The sequence below is a fragment of the Phocoena sinus genome, chromosome X (genome assembly GCF_008692025.1).
Source record: "Phocoena sinus isolate mPhoSin1 chromosome X, mPhoSin1.pri, whole genome shotgun sequence".
In the NCBI taxonomy this organism is placed as follows: Eukaryota; Metazoa; Chordata; class Mammalia; order Artiodactyla; family Phocoenidae; genus Phocoena; species Phocoena sinus.
The window spans coordinates 102,233,072-102,252,655 of NC_045784.1; the positions used below are offsets into that span (position 1 = coordinate 102,233,072).

Here is a 19,584-nt window from a genome sequence, read left to right on the forward strand (position 1 = left end):
CCAAAAATGCTATACAACGTTCTTGGCTGTTTTTACTAATTTTTCTTTTGCTGGATCCCACATTGGCTTCAGGAGTTATATATGTCTGGGAAACTGACACTGCAAAGTTCTGGCTTGTTCCCTGCCCTGATGCTAAGGGATAAATATAGAGCTCAACCACTACAGAAATTTGGCCAGGATTCCAAGGGGTGTGTGTGTGAGGGGTAGTGCTGATGGGGTCATTCTGACATGTAGGCTAGAAAAAGGCTTCTTATGTCCAAGATCCTCTTTGGGCAGGGAGGGGCAAAGCAGGAGCCTGGCCTCTAAAATCAGAACGCATAATCCACCTTTAAGGGGCTGGTGGATTGACACAAATAAGGAATATCGTAGGTGGCTTGGTGTGTGTGTGGGGGGAGGTGGGGAGAGCAAAGGGAATCTTTCCTGACACCCTAGATCCTTTTGCATGAGATCAGCCTTATGAAAAAAGAAAGTTATTCTTGGCCAACTCCCCTCACCCCCAACTCCCACCCACGCCCCACCCCCTGCACACACTGATATCCAACTCTCAGTTGAGAAGAACACAACTTAAGATTTCCATTGGGCCCATAGTAGCTCAGGCGCTAGAGAAGAGCAGGGAGTGAGAAGAGACATGAAGTTCGGGGCGGCGGGGTGAGTCGCTCATCCTCGTGACCCAGAATATCTCCCCCTCCCTGTAATGATGAGCTTGCTTTTCCATAAGGGCTTTCCTTTGATTCAGGGAAGGGGCCAACCAATGAGAGAGGGGCATGTTAGATTATTTTGGGGAAGGGCTCATGCCAGGAGGGTTCACTTTTACTAGGCGCCAAGTATCCCCAGCAACCAGTGTCTCCTGTACCAGCAGAAGCTCCAGAGCTCTCAGCCACTTGCCTGCCTCTGCCGCGTCTCTGCCCACTGAACAGCCATGAGAAGGCAGCTCCGGTCCAGAAGGGCTCCGGCCTTTCCATACGGTTATCGCTACAGACTTGTGAGTCCCAGGGAGCAGAATATTTTGCTGTCCCTTTTTAGTGGGGTGGGTTGGGGGATGTGTAGGTGGTGGCTTAGGGCTGCTTCTCCTTAAGATGGGCAGGAACAGTGAAGTTTAAGGAAGTCCATTGTTTCAAGCTCGAGCAGTGACTCCCAGTACCCCACTGCACCCTAAATTGCTGGATTGAAAGAGGAAGCCCCTCTTCCTGTGCAACAAACATAAGGGAAGGGGAAGATGCCAGAGAATAAGGGGGACTTCTAAAAGTTTTTCGTGGGAGTCTAGAATTTGAACAGACCTTTTGGAGTCTGGGAATAGAGGTTTCATTCCGAGAGCAAGAAATTTAGCCAAGAGAGAAGGGAAGGGGAAGAGGAAATGAAAGGCGCTGCCTATCCAGCTGTCTCAGTCGCTTTGGGTGGTAGCTTCTTAGGAACCCAGCTGCTCTTTTCTAAAGCAGAAATTCCAAACGATGGCTAAAAGCATGGAATCCTAGATAGAAGTTGGGAGCAGTCCTATACATCATCTCTCCAGAACCCCTCATTATGTAAAGGAGGCTGCTGGGGCTCAGAGCACAGGAGTGACTTGCAAGTTACTGGAAGAGCCAAAGTGAGAATGTAAGTTTCCTGACTTCTGATCCTGTGCTCTTTCCATCATATTTGCAGCATGCCACTCCCTAGCCCTCTGATTCTCCACCACCCATTGCCTCCCTGCCTGCCACCCTGCCCTGCCCAACACTCACGCACCCCAACTTCAATGTCACCATTTATCTCCAGGGTGCATTAGAAATTTTTTTGAACCCAAAGTTTCTTTGCGTTTACTTTGCTAGAAATCATGAATATATGCCGCCTGCAGTAGTTTTCTTTGCGGGGAGGTATATTCTGAAATCTCCCCCAGAGAGGGTTGTGATCTGGGCCCCAGGAAGAAACAAAGCTTAATCCATTTTTGGGGGGGAATGTCCACTTATATAACCAGGGAGCTAAGTGGAGACTGTCAACAGACAGCAGAGGCAGACACGAATTCCTCCAACCCCGTATCAACCTGTGGAGGGCTTCTCGTAACTTTCCAGCCACAGTTTGTAGAATCTCTCTTTTGACATCCCCAAAGTCCCTACCAGGTCTCAGAGCAGTCACAGTCTGTAGGGCATACATAACTATTCCTTACTTCGCATCTTTTCTCTATAATGCTGCTAAAGCGCTGTGTATAATTTCAATTATTTGTCAACTGGTTTGGATTTTAAATGCATCAGGGGATCTTGCTCTTTATAGGGGCTACTTGATCAAATTTAAAAAGAAATTAAGGGGCTTCCCTGGTGGCGCTGTGGTTGAGAATCCGCCTGCTAATGCAGGGGACACGGGTTCGGGCCCTGGTCTGGGAGGGTCCCACATGCCGCGGAGCAACTAGGCCCGTGAGCCACAACTACTGAGGCTGCGCGTCTGGAGCTTGTGCTCCGCAACAAGAGAGGCCACGATAGTGAGAGGCCCGCGCACCGCGGTGAAGAGTGGCCCCCGCTCACCACAACTAGGGAAAGCCCTCGCACAGAAATAAAAAGAAATTATTTGATGCAGTGAATAATCGGGTGCTAATGTCTCTTCGACAATTAACCAACTGTTTGAATGTCTACAGGGTGTTACTCAATGCAGGGCACAAATTTACCTTTCGGGTCATACTGTTTGTTTATATATTTGTTTATATGTTTATATATTTAGAGTGCTCAAAATGGAGCCACCTTCTGCCCTTCAGACTCTTTCCTTTTAGGGCAACACGATGGCCCCAGCACACTCACATACACTATCACATGAGGGCAGTGCCACTTTAGGAAACTGACAAAAACAGACCCTCTCATTACCAAAGGATTCCCTACTGGATTCCGTTAAATAGTTAGTTGCACAAAAGTGCCTCTCTTGTACAATGTGAGGTTCTCCTATACCTGGAAGCAGGGGAGAGGGGAAAAGATATTTGCGGTTCCTGAAGCTCAGGCAGTGTGAGAGCCGTGGGGAAATTAGCTCTGAGAAGGTTAATTCTTCCCGGGAGGGTAAAGCTTTAATGACAAGCCATCTTTAATGGGATTATCGTGAGAGCTCATATCTACAAATAAGATCAGGCTGAGGCCAAAGCCAGCTGCCTCCTTGGTGGACGGCAGGCAAACAGGCAACAAGGAGAGAAAAGGAAGTTTTCCAGAAAATATAAAGGGAATATAAATGTCTCCACGTTGAAATGTTATACTTCAAATTCTCTGAGATTCTCAGTTGCATTAGATTCTCTGGGGGCCGTGATGACTACCCACTACAGTCCAAATGAGTGCTGAGGCCAGAGCAGCAAGCTCTGTGAGAGCATTCCCCCAGAGCTCTGGTTCAGGAGTTTTCAGTCAGGCAGTTATCACTGACGTTTGTTCAGTACCTGCTGGTTACCTAGCTGTGGGCTCCACACTGTGGAGAGCCATCAAGGAGTTAGAAAATATGGACCCTGCCCCCGGGTGCTCAGAATGTCATTCTGGAGGTCAAATGGGTACATATGTTCAAACACAAGGGAAAGAGATTTAAGAACATTTATTAATCCATTCAACATTGAGTGATGAGGTTTATTTTCCTAAGCCTTACTCTGTGAGTCCTTGTCAGAGTTAGAAATCTTTGACTATAAGCACCTCCAGTCTCTTGGGAACACAGAATCTAACACATCGCCGTGCTCCATAAACCACCTCTGCTAAACCGCCTCTAGGCACTTGTGCTCAGTGTGAGAAGCATCACATTGTCCAGGGTATCAGGAAGCATGGTTCTGAGACTGTCAGCTCTATCATGACCTTGCTGAGTGATTTTGGCTAGATCCTGTCCCCTCTCTGGGCCTCACATGGAGAAGTGAATCTTCAAGGTCCCTGTCAGTGCTGATATGGCGCATGACATAAAGCTGTACATTTGAACAAACTAGAGAGCGATTCAAGAGTGCTCATAATCAAGAGCTAGATAGCGCCGGGCAGACTGAATGCTGAGAGTACAGCCTTGTCACGCTGTATCACTTTTACTGATTCTGAACAATCCAGTTTTCTGACCCTCCCCCCCGGCCATGGCAGCCCTTTTAGCTGAGTGTCCTCTAAATGGCCTTTGAGGAATCAGGCAGGGAGGGTGCAGCACAGAGCCCCTGGCCTCTATCATTTGACACATCCAACCCCAACAGGTGCACAGGCCCCGCCACTCTTCAGATTTGGACAGCAGAGAGAAGGGACGGTGGCCTCAGACCCACAAAGAGCAAAGATCCAACCCTCCAGCCCGTGGCTGGGAGGCATTGGAAATACCATTTGGTGAAGTCTGGGTTTTTCTTTTTTGTTGTTGTTTTTTTGTTTGTTTGTTTAAGTTTCTTAGAACCACTCGGAGAAGATTACAGTTTCAGATCTCAAGTAATGGCTGCAATCAGTCAATCAACAAATATGTGCTGAGCATTTACTGCGTGCCCAGACTTCTGACTAGGGTATGGGGTTGGTGGGGGGAAGATGACGTATCAGTTGCCGTGCCAGCCCTCAGGTGGTCTGTCCAACCTGCTTAAGGCAGGAGGAGGTTCCAGTGTGGGCAACAGTCAGAGAAGCAGCAAGTAACGCCCCCATCTCTTGTTTTCTGTTGGGAAGGCAGTCTAAGTTTTGAGGAGGGGTACAGCAGCTGGCCTCTCCTCCTGATGTCTGTCCCAGGCTATTTTTAGCCACAAGTTAGGATGGTGAGGTTGAGCAGCTGAAAGTGTACAGGGTGTTAGGACAAAGCTGGCTTGGACTGAGAATTTGCCATCACGGACACGAGTGTCTAAAACTACTCCATCCTCCAGTGTTGAGCTCAGCTCTGCCCTGACAGGCCAGACAAAGCTAAGCGGGAAGCCAAGGCCCCAGGACAGAGTAATGACATGAGCAGTCCTAGGGGAACAGCCCAAATGCCTGAAGCCGATAATAAGACTTGCACCTCTATGGAAAGAATATTGGGTCAAAATGGGTCATAGAAAGGATATTTCCTGCAAAAGAACAGAGAGAAAGAAATCTGCCTCTTGTAACAACAGGTATGTTTATGGGTAAGTGGACATCTGAAGCATCTCCAAATATTGAGTCGTTTTCCATTTATTTTGGCTGGTGGGATGTGCCATTGGAAATCTTCTTCTCCAAAAAGGGGATTGTGTTTTGTCACTGTTTCAGGATGATCAGGATGAAGTGAATCAGAACTACTTAGCAGATGAAGAGGAAGAAGCAGAAGAAGAGGCTCGGGTGATGGTGGTACCTGATTTGGAGGAGGAGGAGGAGGAAGAAGAGGAGGGGAAAGAAGAAGAGGAAAAGGAAGAGGAAGAGAGTCAGGCTCAGGAAACAGGCAGTGCCTGGTGGCGGAAATGGCAGATCGTGAACGCATACCTGTGGGATCCGGAGAAAAGGATGTCTCTGGCCCGAACAGGTCAGAGTTGGAGTAAGTCCCAGTTGTCCCAATGCCCCAGTCGGGTGTCCTTTGCTTTTGGCTTGGTGTCCAGGACTCCTTTACCATACGTTGGATGGGCTTGTCTGCAAAGTTCTCTAGCACTTCATGTAACAGGATCACTGCCTAGGGAAATTAATGGGCAGATATCATCAGAACAAACTCCCAAGTGGGTGAACAAACTTGATTGTATAGCTGAAATACACTGGGCTCAATAGCATTTGCAGTGCAGAGAGACAGTAAGAATGAGTTGAAAAAGTGCAGATTTCTTTGAAGCCCCAGCCCTGTCACTTTCTATCTGTAACTTTGGGCTCATCGTTTATTTTCTCTGAGCCTCAGTTTCCTCACCTGCTTAATGAAGGAAACAGTATCTGCCTTACCTCTCTCACAGGATCAGCCTGAGGCTCCAATAAGATGTTAAAATTGTAAAGTACAAAGTACTATGCAGAAGACTATTCCTAAGATACGAGACCCAAGACCCTGCTAACCTGACCAAGGGTTTGTACAGCCTCATCATTTCACCTCGTAATATCAGTGAAGGAGAGCCACGGCTGCCCCTGGCCCCAGCTTGCATGTGCTTTGCAATCGATCCCATGGTGTATAGAGAGAAATGGGTTAAAGGGATCATTTCTAGCAATTTACGGCTGAGTCCCCATATTGCTTGATCAATGGCAGAATCGCGGTCCCCAGCATTTCCTCTTTGTACCACATGCTGCCACCACCTTTACTTCACAGCTTCCCCAGCACGCCTCTCCCAGGGTCCTACTCACCTCTTGAACTATTAATGCTGATCCTTATCAGGAGATTTAGCTTGTGGTAAAATTCACACTCGCCATAGTCTCTGAACATCCCAGGAAAAGAGCAGCCGCTGGTTTGAATTCAGTTAACCCACAGAAGAAAACAATAGATAACTCTATGGATAAAATAAGAGTCCCTCAGTGCCAAGGGTCTAGGTTGCTAAAGTCGATGGTCATGCCTTCTAAAGGCCCCTTTGGCTGAGAATTCCCTCCTTTGTAGTTTATGTTTCTAATTCAGCTCAGTCAGGGTGAAACAGCCAGCCCTGCTGCCTGGAATTAGCAATAGCAGGTGTGGGGCTCTGAACAACACCCACCTCCCTTCACCCCTCTTCAGTTCCCAGCCCCACCCCTGCCCATCCCTCGAACTCTCAACTGGAACAAATGTACCATTCAAGGAACATTCCGACGTTCTGGAAGCTGCAGACAAATGCTGGACACTCACTGGGGCTCCAAAAGGGGGCACAGCTGTTTCTCCCTTGCCTAAAGAGGACTGGAAAAACAGGCCTTGTGAGATGCAAGTGTGATTCTGGGAGAGGGAGCCCTACATTAACCCTTAAACAGCCAGCCATTGGAACTTAACCAGATGAGCTGATCCCAACTGCGCCTGCGGAGAACAATCCATAGGCCAACAAGTGGGGATGAGGGAGGAAGGTTCAAGTGCCCAGGGAAGATATGGCAGTGGGGACACTGCACGGTAGGCCGTATCCAGGCCTCGGGGTAGCGGGTCTAAGGAGAGCCCGGGCTACCCCTGGGCAAAGGGCAAATAGTGATGCTAATGCCTAGGCCGCCACATGCCTTGCTGCCCTCCTGCTTGAGAACTAGGTGCCACTTAAGCACTTACTAACACTGTCCCAGCCTGGACATCAAAATGACCAACATATTCACCCAGCCTATTATTATATTGTGGGCTTTTCCTCTGATAGCTGGGCAACTTCTATTCTTAGGAACTTTATGTTATTTTACTGGGTACTGACAAGAACTGTATGAGGTAGTAATATTATTATCCCCATTTTACAGATGCAGAAACTGAGGCTTAGAGAGGGTAAGTAACTTATCTAAAGTCACACAGTTAATAAAGTGGCAGTACTGGGATTCAAACCCAGCTTGGATGAACACTGGAGTTCATTCTCTTGCCAGAACATCATGCTGTCTTCATGAACTCTAGCAATGAGCAAGGCCCTGATGGACAGGGCCTTAGGACCTGATGGGGTGTTTTAGTGGAAGGACTGAAGAGTTGGGATCGTGGGTACCTAGTCTATTCAAGATATAATGGTCTATCCAAGCTTGGGTGGGACATTCAGGAGAAAACCCTGGATTACCTAGAGGAGCAGCCCAAGTAAAACTTGGACATTTGGAACAGAAAGGGTTTGGAGAGATCAATGGGTTCAGGTGGGTACAGTGCTTGGTTTTGCCGGGGGCAAGGGGTGGTGTAGCTGAGACAGTTAGCCTATCACAGACTCCAGGGCACAGACTCCTGGGCAAAGCTGAGGGGACTCCTTGCTAGTGCCCTTCTCCCATCTACAGCTTCCTGGCCACACATCCTGGGCAAGAAGGAAGATATCTCCAGGGGAATGTACCCGTATTCTATTGCTTTCCTCTCATCCATGAAACTGAGCCTTCTGGTCCCCCAGGATGGCTCCAGCTGTTGATCGGTTCCCAGGATGGGGATGGGGGTAGAGGGTTGGAGGAGGAGTCACAAGGCACATCCCATCAGGACAGCAGGCGGGCAGCAGCCAAGTATCACAAGCACACGAGGTGCTGCTGTTTCTTCTCCAGGGACTCCAACTGAATCAATGTGTTCATATTCCAGTTCTGCTTTAGTTCATCTTATAAAACATAAAGGTTCACTTCTAGTTAGATTAGTAAGAATTTTTTTCTCCTTTTCCCTACTCCTTTTTTTCTATTTTTTTTGGTTCATTTTATTTGGTTCATGGTTCAACTTAAAATTTAATATTTAATTAATAATTAAAATGAATATCTACTTATAAAAAATTAATATTTGGATTTGGTTTGGGGTACAGCAAAGTTATGTGGTTTGTTCCAGTTTCTGGTTCATGATTCAGTTCAAATCTGTAGCTCCGACATCATGTCACTGCTGTGAGTGGAGCTAGATATTATTTTCTGAGAGAGCCCCAAGGAGGACTTGAAAGAGCTTCTCAGCAGCAATCTCATGCTCATTCACTCATTCTGTGCTGCCTAATCCTGGGGCAAACCTAGTGCTAATCCAGCCCACAGAGGAAGAATTCACACAACTGTGCTTCTGGTCCTATGGCAATAATAATATTAATAATAACAATGATGAAGACTGCCACTTACAGAGCACTTAGTATATGCCAGGCTCTGTGCTGTGCTATTTATATGCATTATTCAATGTTAAGAAGTAAGTGCTATTATTATCCTCATCTTACAGATGAGGAAATTGAGGCCCAGAGAGGTAAATACCATGTCTAAGATTAAACAGTTAGGAAGTGGTAGAGTCAGCACAGGATGTAAGGAAAGGCTGAATTTCAAATAGTGTTAGGGATATTGATCAGAATATGAGGTAAGTGCTGAACTTATCCCCATTTTACCTGTGAGAAGTCGGGGGTGCCAGGAGGTTCTATAACTTATAGCTCACAGGCTGAGCTCACAGGTAGCAGGTGTCAGTAATTAAGTACAGTTTGCCCCTCTTCCCTTCCCCATCCTGCGTTAGTGTTCTTTTTGAAAAGCAGAGTCACTTAGAGTTTTGCCAAAGATAAAGAAGATTTGAAATACGTAAAGTGAAACCTCACTTTGCCTTCATTAGAGGCACACCCAGTGGAAACGAATCAAAGGTTTGAATTATAGGCTATGTGAAAAGAAATGCTGTTTTCATCACTTGCAAATACATATAATCACTGGAACCAAGCTACTAGGACTCTTTAGGGCACCTACTTTAATGAATAGCGAAGAATGATTTGTACTTAGGACATCAACCATTGCCCAGAGGACTCCCAAGCAATTTGCCCTCTGCAGTACTTTAAACTCCACGCCCCTGTAATCTCGTTCACGGTCATCATTTGCTCAGCAAGCCCTTCCATCGGAGATGCTGTAAAGGTAAACTGCAATCAGACCTCTGACGCAATTCTCACCAATTTCAAATTGGTGAAACCTGAATAAGCAAGGACATACTGAATCTGGGGAATTAAACAAAAAGCCATGTCACGTGTTTGGGTTGGTTCTGGTTCATGAGTTCAAATGCAGAGGCAGGGCTTGTTGGCCAGCACTGACCACCCTCATCTGTGATTGTTCTGCAGGCCTGATCTTAGTCATTTACTTCTTCTTCTATGCTTCCCTGGCCGCTGTGATCACCCTCTGCATGTACACGCTATTTCTGACCATCAGTCCTTACATGCCGACCTTCACTGAGAGGGTGAAGCCTCCTGGTGAGTGCCCAAATACCCTGTGCTCTCAGAATTTGCTGGACAGAAATCTGCTTGCACAGCATGTTCAGCTCCAATTAACTTTGGCTCTTCCCGGTAATGACTTAGGGATTCAATTATTAAGAGTAAAAGTAAAATGGTACTTAGCAAATTATGGTCCTTTTCATTTTGATTGCCTGGGGGGAAATGGTTTCATGGGAATCGATACAAAAAAAGTATCCCAAGAATGGGTTAATATATCCAAGACCTGTTTTCATTGCCAGGAGTTATGATCAGACCCTTCGCCCATAGCCTTAACTTCAACTTCAACGTTTCTGAACCTGACACTTGGCAGCATTATGTGATTAGTCTAAATGGCTTTCTCCAGGGTAAGTTCCTCTGAATGGTGAGAATCTCTTTGGAAAGGTGATGGGTGGGAACTCAAAATTCAAAATTCACTTGGCTCAGAAATCCCAGTCTTACTAGCACTGCCCATTCTGGTTTTTCCTTACCATGCATCCCCCTCAGCACCTGCAGATACAATCAAAACTGCTGTGGTTTGTGATTGTATGTTGCCTTGAAAGCATATAAGCCAGTAAGATGATAAGTTCATTGGGGCAGAGAACTTGTTTTCTCTTCCTGAACACCCTATAGCACCTAGTTATGTCCTGGGCACATCCAGATGGCTCAATAATGATCAATTATAAAAGATAATTCGGGGGCTTCCCTGGTGGCACAGTGGTTGGGAGTCCACCTGCCGATGCAGGGGACGGGGGTTCGTGCCCCGGTCCGGGAGGATCCCACATGCTGCGGAGCTGCTGGGCCCATGGGCCATGGCCACTGGCCTGCGCGTCCGGAGCCTGTGCTCCACGGTGGGAGAGGCCACAGCAGTGAGAGGCCCGCATACCGCAAAAAAAAAAAAAAAAAAAAAAGATAATTCTGGGGGAGGTAGTGGTGAGAAAAGAAGAGTGTTCTCCAGAACAGGAAGATTCTTGCCTCCTATGTTTTCTCAAGGTAAGAGAATTCATTTCTTGGAGATGATCCATCTTAAAGGAGGAGAAAAAGTGTCTTCATTTAAATAGCAGTCCAAAAGGGAGTTAGAGGAAGAATCTCTGGGTGGCACTCACTCCAACATTTTGATAGCAAGTGTTTTCTATAGCGTCATCAGATACATTTTCAGGGGTGAACGAATGGCTTTCTGAGAAGCCCTTACACAGGGTGAAAACTGAGGTAGCAGCTTGGTTAAGGTTAAACACAGAGCACACAGTCTCTGTATTTATTCAGCTGTCAAAGAGGAGGCCCCATGGGTTTACTGCACCTATTATTTGTGGAAAAAAAGCCAGGTTTGGTTTCCCTGGCCTGGCTGAAGTGGGGTGATGGGGGTGGCCAACAGAATGTGCACTGAATTAAGAGGATTCTCTTATGTGATAGGAAATGTTATTTAAATGTGTAAATGTTGTCACTGAACTTTAACCCTGCATAGCAGAGTCTATCATCCCCATTGGGGGAACTAAGGCTCAGAAAGGAGGAGAAATGTGATCAAAGTCTCCCAGTAGCAGTAGTGTTTAAATTTAAACCCTTGTTTCTGTTCTCGACACCCTTGCTACTCAAAGTGTGACCCAGGTACCAGCAGCATCAGCATCACTTGGGAGTTTGTTGGAAAGGCAGAATCTCAGGTTCCAGAGACCTGCTGAATGGGGATCCGCAGGTGATCTGTATGTCCATTAAAGCTCGAGAAGTTCTGCTTTTCATAATTCTTTGTTGCTGCCATATGACCAGGAGTTAGAAACTCAGCTTTGTATTGGTAATGCTCAGTGTCATCTTGCTTAAGTCTGAGCTTCAGATTCCTCACCTGTAAAATTAGAGGGGCTGGGTTCTTTTTGAATCCACGTAGTTCCACTTTTGGCTCCCCAAAATGTTTTGGGCATCATAGGCAGCACAATATCTTCTTTTCTTTCAAAATGTTTGTGAGCTATTGCAAATGTACTGCCAGAATCTCTGCTGAGGAAATTCCTCTGAGAAGGTAGTAGATTCAGAAATATCAATTCTGACCTGATGACACAGGTGGGGAACATTAGGAAAAGCATTGGGTTTTTTACTTCCTAAGTGTAGATAATATGCCCTGTTAAAAAGGAACACATCTCTGAAATAGACATCCCAGAGTATCAATTTCATTCCCATGAGGACAGGGATTTTGCAATAAGGGTCACGTCCATGTCACAGTATTTTTAATGGAACTACCTCAAGAGAAACAAGGAGCACATGATTAGAGCTTCTATTTAGAAAGTTGTTATTTGAACATAGTTTACTCTAAAAAGAGAGAGAGAGAGAGAGAGAGATTAAAACAAAACCTTGAATTGAATGTAGCTTTGTCAAAGGACAAATAAAGGCTTAGCCATAATTAGAATAGATTTAAAATTCCCAGTTACGTTTGGAGTTTCAACGCTGGTGGATTGTAGGTGCACAATCTCCTCTAAAAAACTGAGCTACTTGGAACATGAATGCATGGGGGCTGGATCTAACAGGACTAACTGGATTCCATCATTTAGAACCAAACTGGAAATAATGCAGTAATTTCTAAAGCCCAGTTCTCTGGCATCTAGTAGCCCAAAGAGTCAGCTCACAGATAGCCCTTTTCAGCTCTCTCCCTGATATATGTACCTTGGGCACATGTTAAATTCCATCCAGTGTAAAGGGACACTAACTCTGAGTGCCTCAGGTCTCAGTAGACAAGATCTCACCCCCTCACCCTCTCAGTGGAGACCCTATGGTTGTCATTGTTTTCTGTCTTTCAACCTAAGCTTCTATTTTGCAGTGCTAACTTCCCTCTGTAAAGAATGAGGAGCTGGTTTATCTCCTCCTCTTTGTCCTCCCCCTTCCTCCTGTCCCACAACACACACTCTTCACTGTCTTGCATCGGGTGCCTCTCATTGACCTCAAAGAGAGATGTTTTCCTAGGCTGAACTTAAAGATATTTAACCCAGGGGCTTTGCCTCCTTATATATGCCATGCCTCGATATGATTCAATCCTTCTTCCAAAATCCATCTACTATTTTGCCTATTCCTCTCCCAGAAGTAGGAAAGGCAGCCCTCCAAGTTTACAATCTACCATATCAGAAAAGAAATAATGAAAAATAGAGAAAAGTTATAAAGCGATAAACATACAATCCAGAGACAGATATCGAAGAAGTTCAAGGGAATGAAAAGCAAGGGGACAAGCAATCAAAGTGGGCTGAGGGGACCAGCCCAGAAGGCTTCTTGGAGGTATGTTGCTGATGAAGGGCCTTGGGCACCTGATGCCACGTCACAGGCCCTAGGACAAACTGAGTGGGCTTTCAGAGGAGCACAAGCAAGTTCCTGGAGAAAGGAAACTAGGGAAGAGAACTACTGAAAACATGGCCTTCCTCTGTAGTACCTATCTAACATGACCCTTTGCCGCCCACACTTTAGGTTATAACGACAGTCTTCAAGAGGAAATGAACGTAGATTGCCCCCCGGGCCAATACTTCATCCAAGATGGTGATGAGGATGAGGACAAGAAGGCCTGCCAATTTAAGCGCTCCTTCCTGAAGAACTGCTCTGGCCTGGAGGACCCTACTTTTGGCTACTCTACTGGACAGCCCTGCATCCTTCTAAAGATGAACCGGGTATATTGGCCCTTGTCACTCTGTCTATGATAAGTGGATGAGTTGGGTAGGAAGGCTCTGGCTGCTACATTTCTCTTGGGCTCTGTCTTCATACACTGTAAGTTTGGCCATTTTTACCAAGAGCATCACTAATACAAACAACCAGACAAACCTACCAAGCAATAATTCCTTTTCTCCCTGAACACTTTCTATTTTGATTCTTCTCCAGCACCCCTAAACCTTTGATGCTCTGTCAGGAATGAGATCTTGAGCTGTTTGGAACAGAGGACTGACATGGGGGTGGCATGGGGGACAATTCTTATTTATTTATTTTATTATTTAAAATAATTTTTTTTTTGCGGTACGCGGGCCTCTCACTGTTGTGGCCTCTCCCATTGCGGAGCACAGGCTCCGGACGCGCAGGCTCAGCGGCCATGGCTCACGGGCCCAGCCGCTCCGCGGCATGTGGGATCTTCCTGGACTGGGGCACAAACCCGTGTCCCCTGCATCGGCAGGCGGACTCTCAACCACTGCGCCACCAGGGAAGCCTGGGACAATTCCTATATCACAAGAAATGCATTTTCCTTCTCTCCTGCCATGCCTCAGGTGTGGCAGAGCCTTACCAGGCACACTCCTCTTGACCCAGTACATTCTTTGCATTTTCAGGGTAATCCTGCTGCAGTTACCATTGTATGAATATCAGGCACAAATAAAATAAGAAGTAAGCTGAGCTGAGCAGCTCAGAAGATACTTTGCATTTTCTGCTTTCTGTAACATTTCCGAGAGGGCAAAATAGATCATGTTTATGCCTAAAGAAAGGACAACTCAAGGGGGATTTAGAAAAGCCATATTTTTACTGTCAAATCTGTTTTGGTTTTTGTTTTTTAAAAAAACGCTGGTTTTCTTTTGCTAGATTGTTGGCTTTCGTCCTGAGCCTGGAGACCCTGTGAAGGTTTCCTGCAAAGTTCAGGTAAAGTGCCTTTTGAGTAAGTACTGTTAGCACGTCTGTTTCATGCAAAAGGGTGGGTCATCCCTTCCAAGGGCTTTACCGTGGATGGTTGCCTAAGGGTTAGGGAAAGGTTTAATCTTTTCATAACTACACCTCCATTTATACCTTCAGGCCTCCCTGTTTCCAGAAAGCATTCCATTCATGTGTATTCGTGTGTGTAGTGTTTGTGTGTGTGTGTGCTGATTTATACCTGTGAAAGCCAAAGACTGAACCTCAGCTAAGAGCCACAGCAGGAAACAACAATGTGCCAAGTCATTAACGGAAATTCTGTTTACACTTTTGCTCTAATTACTTGTTTCTTTGAACTAAACAAGCAGCTTTCATTAGAGTCATTAGTCCCTGCTTTTAAAACTGATTTCACAAAAGAAAAGCAAGGGAATGATATCACAAAAGTGAGGTAGTGTTTGTGGAAAGACAGGCTCTGATCTGTTTCTTAACTTGGGTGGAGGTCTTCAGGGGTCAATTTTCTTCTTCTTCTTTAAATCGTGTGTGTGTGTGTGTGTGTGTGTGTGTGTGTGTGTGTGTGTAGCCTCCATACTCTTTGACATATTTTACAATATAACATATATAGCAATACAAAAATAAATAAATAAATAAAACTGATTTCACTTTTTGCAGCAATGACCAGTGGCACTGGGTGTTGCAATAACAAATGACTACAAGGGAAGTATAAACAGAACTCCATTAATATGCTAATTAACTGTCCTTCATGGGACCATTAACTCCTATCTCATCTGTGCCAATTAGCTCCTTTGTAGGAAAAAGCCTACAAAGATCTTGGGTTTGCTGGGGTTTGCTTCTTAAAGTTGGCAGTAGCTCCCTCCTGTTTGGTAACACCTACTACACCCCCAGTCCTGGACGGTTGTCTTGCAAATGTGTGAAGCCGGGTAACCCCATTCTCAGTACCAGAAATGCTGCTCAAAACTCCAGTCTTGATCGTGGCAGATCAGAAAGCAGCAAAAGGCAGCATTTATTCAGTCAATAGTTCACATTCAGCAAGAATTTATGGATCACTTATTAAGTACCAGGTACTTTGCTAGGTGTTGGGGGTGCCAAGATAAATATGATTCCATCTCTGAAATCAGGGCCATCAAGTAATACAGGTGCTATGAAAGGTGCAGTGTGGGGCTTCCCTGGTGGCGCAGTGGTTGAGAGTCCGCCTGCCGATGCAGGGGACACGGGTTCGTGCCCTGGTCCGGGAGGATCCCACATGCCGCGGAGCAGCTGGGCCTGTGAGCCATGGCCGCTGAGCCTGCGTGTCCGGAGTCTGTGCTCCGCAACGGGAAAGGCCACAGCAGTGAGAGGCCCGCGTACCGCAAAAAAAAAAAAAAAAAAGGTGCAGTCAGGACATTAAAGAGGGAAAGGTTAGTTCCACATGAGAGGTGGTGACACTGAAGTTGAGCTTTGAAAGGTCAGGCAGTGCTTGCTAGGTGAACAAGGTAGGAAGGACATTCATTCTGGTCACATATATGTGAGCATGTATAAACATACACACGTGAGGTGTGACTGCAAACTGGTGGAACTGATTCCACACACCATTCACAAAAAAATGAATTTCATTACTTTTTACAAGAATATATAAATAAACCATAAAGACGAACTCAGTCTTAAACCAGCATATTAATTGGATTGAGTCCTGCTTATAGTTCCCTAGTGGAAGCCATTCATTTTTCAGCTTACGGGGAACCTTGCTGAGAACTGTCCTTTAAAAAAAAAAAAAAGAAACACTGAGTCATTATACATTGTATAATAATCAACACTGGTCAAATCCACACCCACTTGTGGAAATCAAGCATGATGAGGTAATTATTAGAATAAATTAAGGAGAGCTCGGTTTATACTAAGAGCCATTATACTATATCGATAGAAGTAATCACATGACCCGAGTGAGTGATTTGCTAGTAGTGATGCACTATTTGCCCCCTAGTAACCTCTAGACCTCTGCTATTTAGGGCAAGCCTAACGCATAGGCAGAATGGGCAGTCCCCTACCTGACATGATATGATGAGGGTAGACTTGTTTATTTAATCATTTCCCCCCTTGCTTATCCTCCTGACCCCACCTCCTGTAATCAAGCACCTCAGAGAATGTGGTCAGAGACGTGCATTTAGGTGAGCCAACTACAGGCTGTGTCCCTATGCATCAGGTCCCTGTGCACTGGGTCTGACTTCAACCAGAAATGAGCACACCGTGTGCACGTTGTTGTGGAGTGGGATTTACTAGGCATGTTCCAACTTACACCTGCCTCAGCTCCAAAGTCCAAGACTGGGTACCAGGACCAGTGTGATTCTTTGGAGAGGTGCTGGCATGGTAGGCCCTCTTGCCAGAGCAACACTGGGTACTGCAAGCCCTTTGGAGCCCTTCTGCCTGGGTCCCCTAGGAGCCAGCATAGAGCCATACTGAGAACCTTCAGCCTCTGTGGTCTGGGCCTTCTATTCAGTGTTCTTTGCACTGAAAAGCCAAAGCACAGTCTCTCCCTGGAAACACTCCTCTGGGGATAAGTCTGGGCTGAGCTATGCCCCATTCTGCTTTCGTGGTCTTCCTGAGACAGTTGTGGGTCACACAGTGATTTCACCTGGGACACAAGCCCCTTTAGCTCAGGCTCCAACTCACTGAATGACCCAGCACCTGATACGTACTTGCTTTTACTTACAGAGAGGTGATGAAAACGACATCCGATCCATCAATTACTACCCAGAGTCGGCTTCTTTTGACCTCCGTTACTACCCTTACTATGGCAAACTGACTCACGTAAGTCTGTATTCCCTTCAGTCTTTGCTGTCAGAAAGGGCTCAGAGACAAAGGAAGGGCTGGCTGGGATCTATGAGAATTAGGGAGCAGCAGGTCGTAGCAAAGGGGTGAATAGCTGCTGGCCCAGACTAGGAGTTCCCTCTACCAATTCCTATCCCAACCACTCCTTTCCAAATCTGGAGGAATCTCAGACACGGTCTGGCCTAACTCCTTCAGTTTACAGATGGAGAGATTAGGGTTCAGAGAGAGGAAGTGACTTGCCCAAGGTCACATAGCTAATTAGTGGCAGAGCCAGGAGCAGACAAATCACTTGCCATTGCACTAAATTATGCCCAAATAATCACTTTCCTGTTTCTCCCACTTAGAGCCTTGGGGCAGTGAAAACTTCATCTCCAGCACGGAGACTTGATAAATACTAGTTCTGGTTTGATTCATGGTCTGATATCTAGAAAATCATATCACGCTGAGCTAGAATTGGTTTTCCCCAGAGGACAATCAGACAACTGACACTGACTTATGAGAGAAATATGTCATTTCTCCACTGTCCCAGGGCAGAGAGAGCATGTCAGTTGATTTAACCATTTGTGACTTGGCATCATGGGATTTACTCAGTTCCTTTTGTGGAGGTTGTTCCATCCTCCTGCACTGATTATCTGATCACTTCCATCCTATTGCCCTCCCCTACATACCCTCCCCTCCTCACACTTAGAATTCATTGTTCTTCCACCTACAGGTTAACTACACCTCCCCGCTGGTGGCAATGCACTTTACAGATGTAGTGAAGAACCAAGTGGTGCCTGTGCAGTGCCAACTGAAGGGCAAAGGCATCATAAATGATGTCATCAATGATCGTTTTGTGGGTAGGGTAATCTTTACTCTGAACATAGAAACCTAAGAACTTCAGGGGGCCACTCCCACCAGTTCTGTTTCTGTTTTATTTCATGTTACCCTGGTAGCACCTGAATTCTTTTTCTTCAATTGGGACACAGCCAAGTGGACACCTGAGACAGCAGATCATCTTTCCTTGCCTTTGGCATATGTTCGAAATGGCATTGTGTGAGCTATTTGATTTTTAAAGGTAGTCTCTCCTGATGACAAATAGCTTATATTAATTTCCTTTTCTCCCACTTAAAACTAAAACCCATTCTTGCTGCTAGAAGTCTCATTGTAGTGTAACATAGTATCTGATAAAATTCACAATAGCCATGAAGGAGGATTTCCGTAATGATTATAAATTCATCATGTTTTCTAAAAATTTGTTGTTTTTAGAGGTAAGATTCCTCCCAACCAGGCTGATAACTAACCATTTTTGTTAACCTGCCTGGCAAGGTCCTTCCCTGAGAATCACCAACCAGACCAATCCAGAATACACCTAGGGCCACCATACCTAGGGAACTCTACATCCAGGGGTGCTTGTGAAACTGGCTGCCTCACATGGGCAACTAAATACTGATTCACAGACTAGGTTATCTAAAACTGGGACAGAAGTCAGTGATAACTGGATATTGTCCTGGGATAGACCTTCCCTATAACTTTTTTTGGGAGGTGAGGCCCACTGCAACTGGGGAGAACACCTACCATGTGGACGTGACTGGTATTAGATTCCTTGCTTTATGGTGTAATCCAAAGGCAAATGTTCCTGCAGAAAGGTTTGTCTCAGCTTCAGACACAGGAAGAAAACAAGGAAGATCTCCACCAACTAATTCTTGAGCTCTTTGTTTGACAGTAGTGTGATGTTCTTTGAGACCATCAGGGATAGGTATGTTGACCGTCCCCGCCCACACCTCGTTACAGCGCTGGGGATTGAAATCAGGGTCTCCCAACTGATACGTGGTAAGACAGAAAGCTCCTGCCAGGCCACCCTAAACTCAAGGCCCATTAGCCAGCTTTGCAGTTGCTTAAAAAATGATAAGAGGCAGATGTTTATCCAGGTTGTGGATCAGCCAGGCTGCTTTGTCTTATCTTTGGCCATGTGACCATTCCACTGTTCCTTAACACCTCCACCAGGGGGAGGGCTGGGACAAGGAGAAAAAGAAAGCATCAGAGAAGAGCATAGTGTCTCAGGGTCCAAAGCAGGGTTAAATGCCACCTAGAAGTATCCAGAGTCTGAATCTCCTCTACAATGTTTACCTTCTCCCAAAACAGGGAACTGACAGTATGGTAGTGAAGAAAAACAAGTAAAGAAGTAACTACAATATAGCGTGACAAGAGTTATAATACTAGTATGTGGAAATGCTATGGGAACATGAAGAAAAGTAAGCTGAGAAAGTAGCAGAGGAAATTTCACATGCAAAGTCACAATCACGAAAGACCATGGTGTGTTTGGGTAACTGAGCAGTTCATGTAGCTGGAGTGTAAAGGGCTCAGAGCAATGGCAGGGAGCGGCAGTGGATTGGGCTAGAAATGTATACAGGTACTGAAAGAAGACTTTGAGTTTTATCGAGTAGGTGAAAAGGAGTCATGAAAGCATTTTATGCAGGGAAGCTCTGTGATCATATTTACTTTTTAGAAAGAGCACTTTGGCAGCCACAGTGTGAAGGGTGGATTGGAGAAGGGCAAGACTGGGGAATGGGCAACGAGGGAGAAGAAGGAGTCAAGAATGACGCCAAGGT

The 19,584-nt window shown here is 45.8% G+C and overlaps 1 protein-coding gene across 2 annotated transcripts; it reads left to right on the top strand.

The window, feature by feature from the left end:
• The first annotated feature begins 917 nt into the window (after window positions 1-917).
• ATP1B4 (ATPase Na+/K+ transporting family member beta 4) lies at window positions 918-17,965 on the top strand. Of its 2 annotated transcripts, none has more exons than XM_032620133.1 (8): window positions 918-982; window positions 5,142-5,403; window positions 9,482-9,610; window positions 9,871-9,975; window positions 13,037-13,233; window positions 14,126-14,182; window positions 16,877-16,972; window positions 17,706-17,965. In XM_032620133.1, exons 1-8 carry the CDS (start codon window positions 920-922, stop codon window positions 17,865-17,867), a joined length of 1,071 nt encoding a protein of 356 aa, XP_032476024.1. In that variant the 5' UTR covers window positions 918-919; the 3' UTR covers window positions 17,868-17,965. The 2 variants fall into 2 exon arrangements, with proteins under 2 accessions (XP_032476024.1, XP_032476025.1); XM_032620134.1 differs by having other exon boundaries at window positions 5,142-5,391.
• The last annotated feature ends 1,619 nt before the right edge of the window (window positions 17,966-19,584 follow it).

What these genes read in the sequence shown, in the direction of transcription:
- ATP1B4 (XM_032620133.1), top strand. Translation starts at nt 920, where the DNA reads ATGAGAAGGCAGCTCCGGTCCAGAAGGGCTCCGGCCTTTCCATACGGT. An exon ending in ACGGTTATCGCTACAGACTT is followed by an intron (nt 983 to 5,141) that starts GTGAGTCCCAGG and finishes TCACTGTTTCAG; the next exon opens with GATGATCAGGATGAAGTGAA. An exon ending in ACTATGGCAAACTGACTCAC is followed by an intron (nt 16,973 to 17,705) that starts GTAAGTCTGTAT and finishes TTCCACCTACAG; the next exon opens with GTTAACTACACCTCCCCGCT.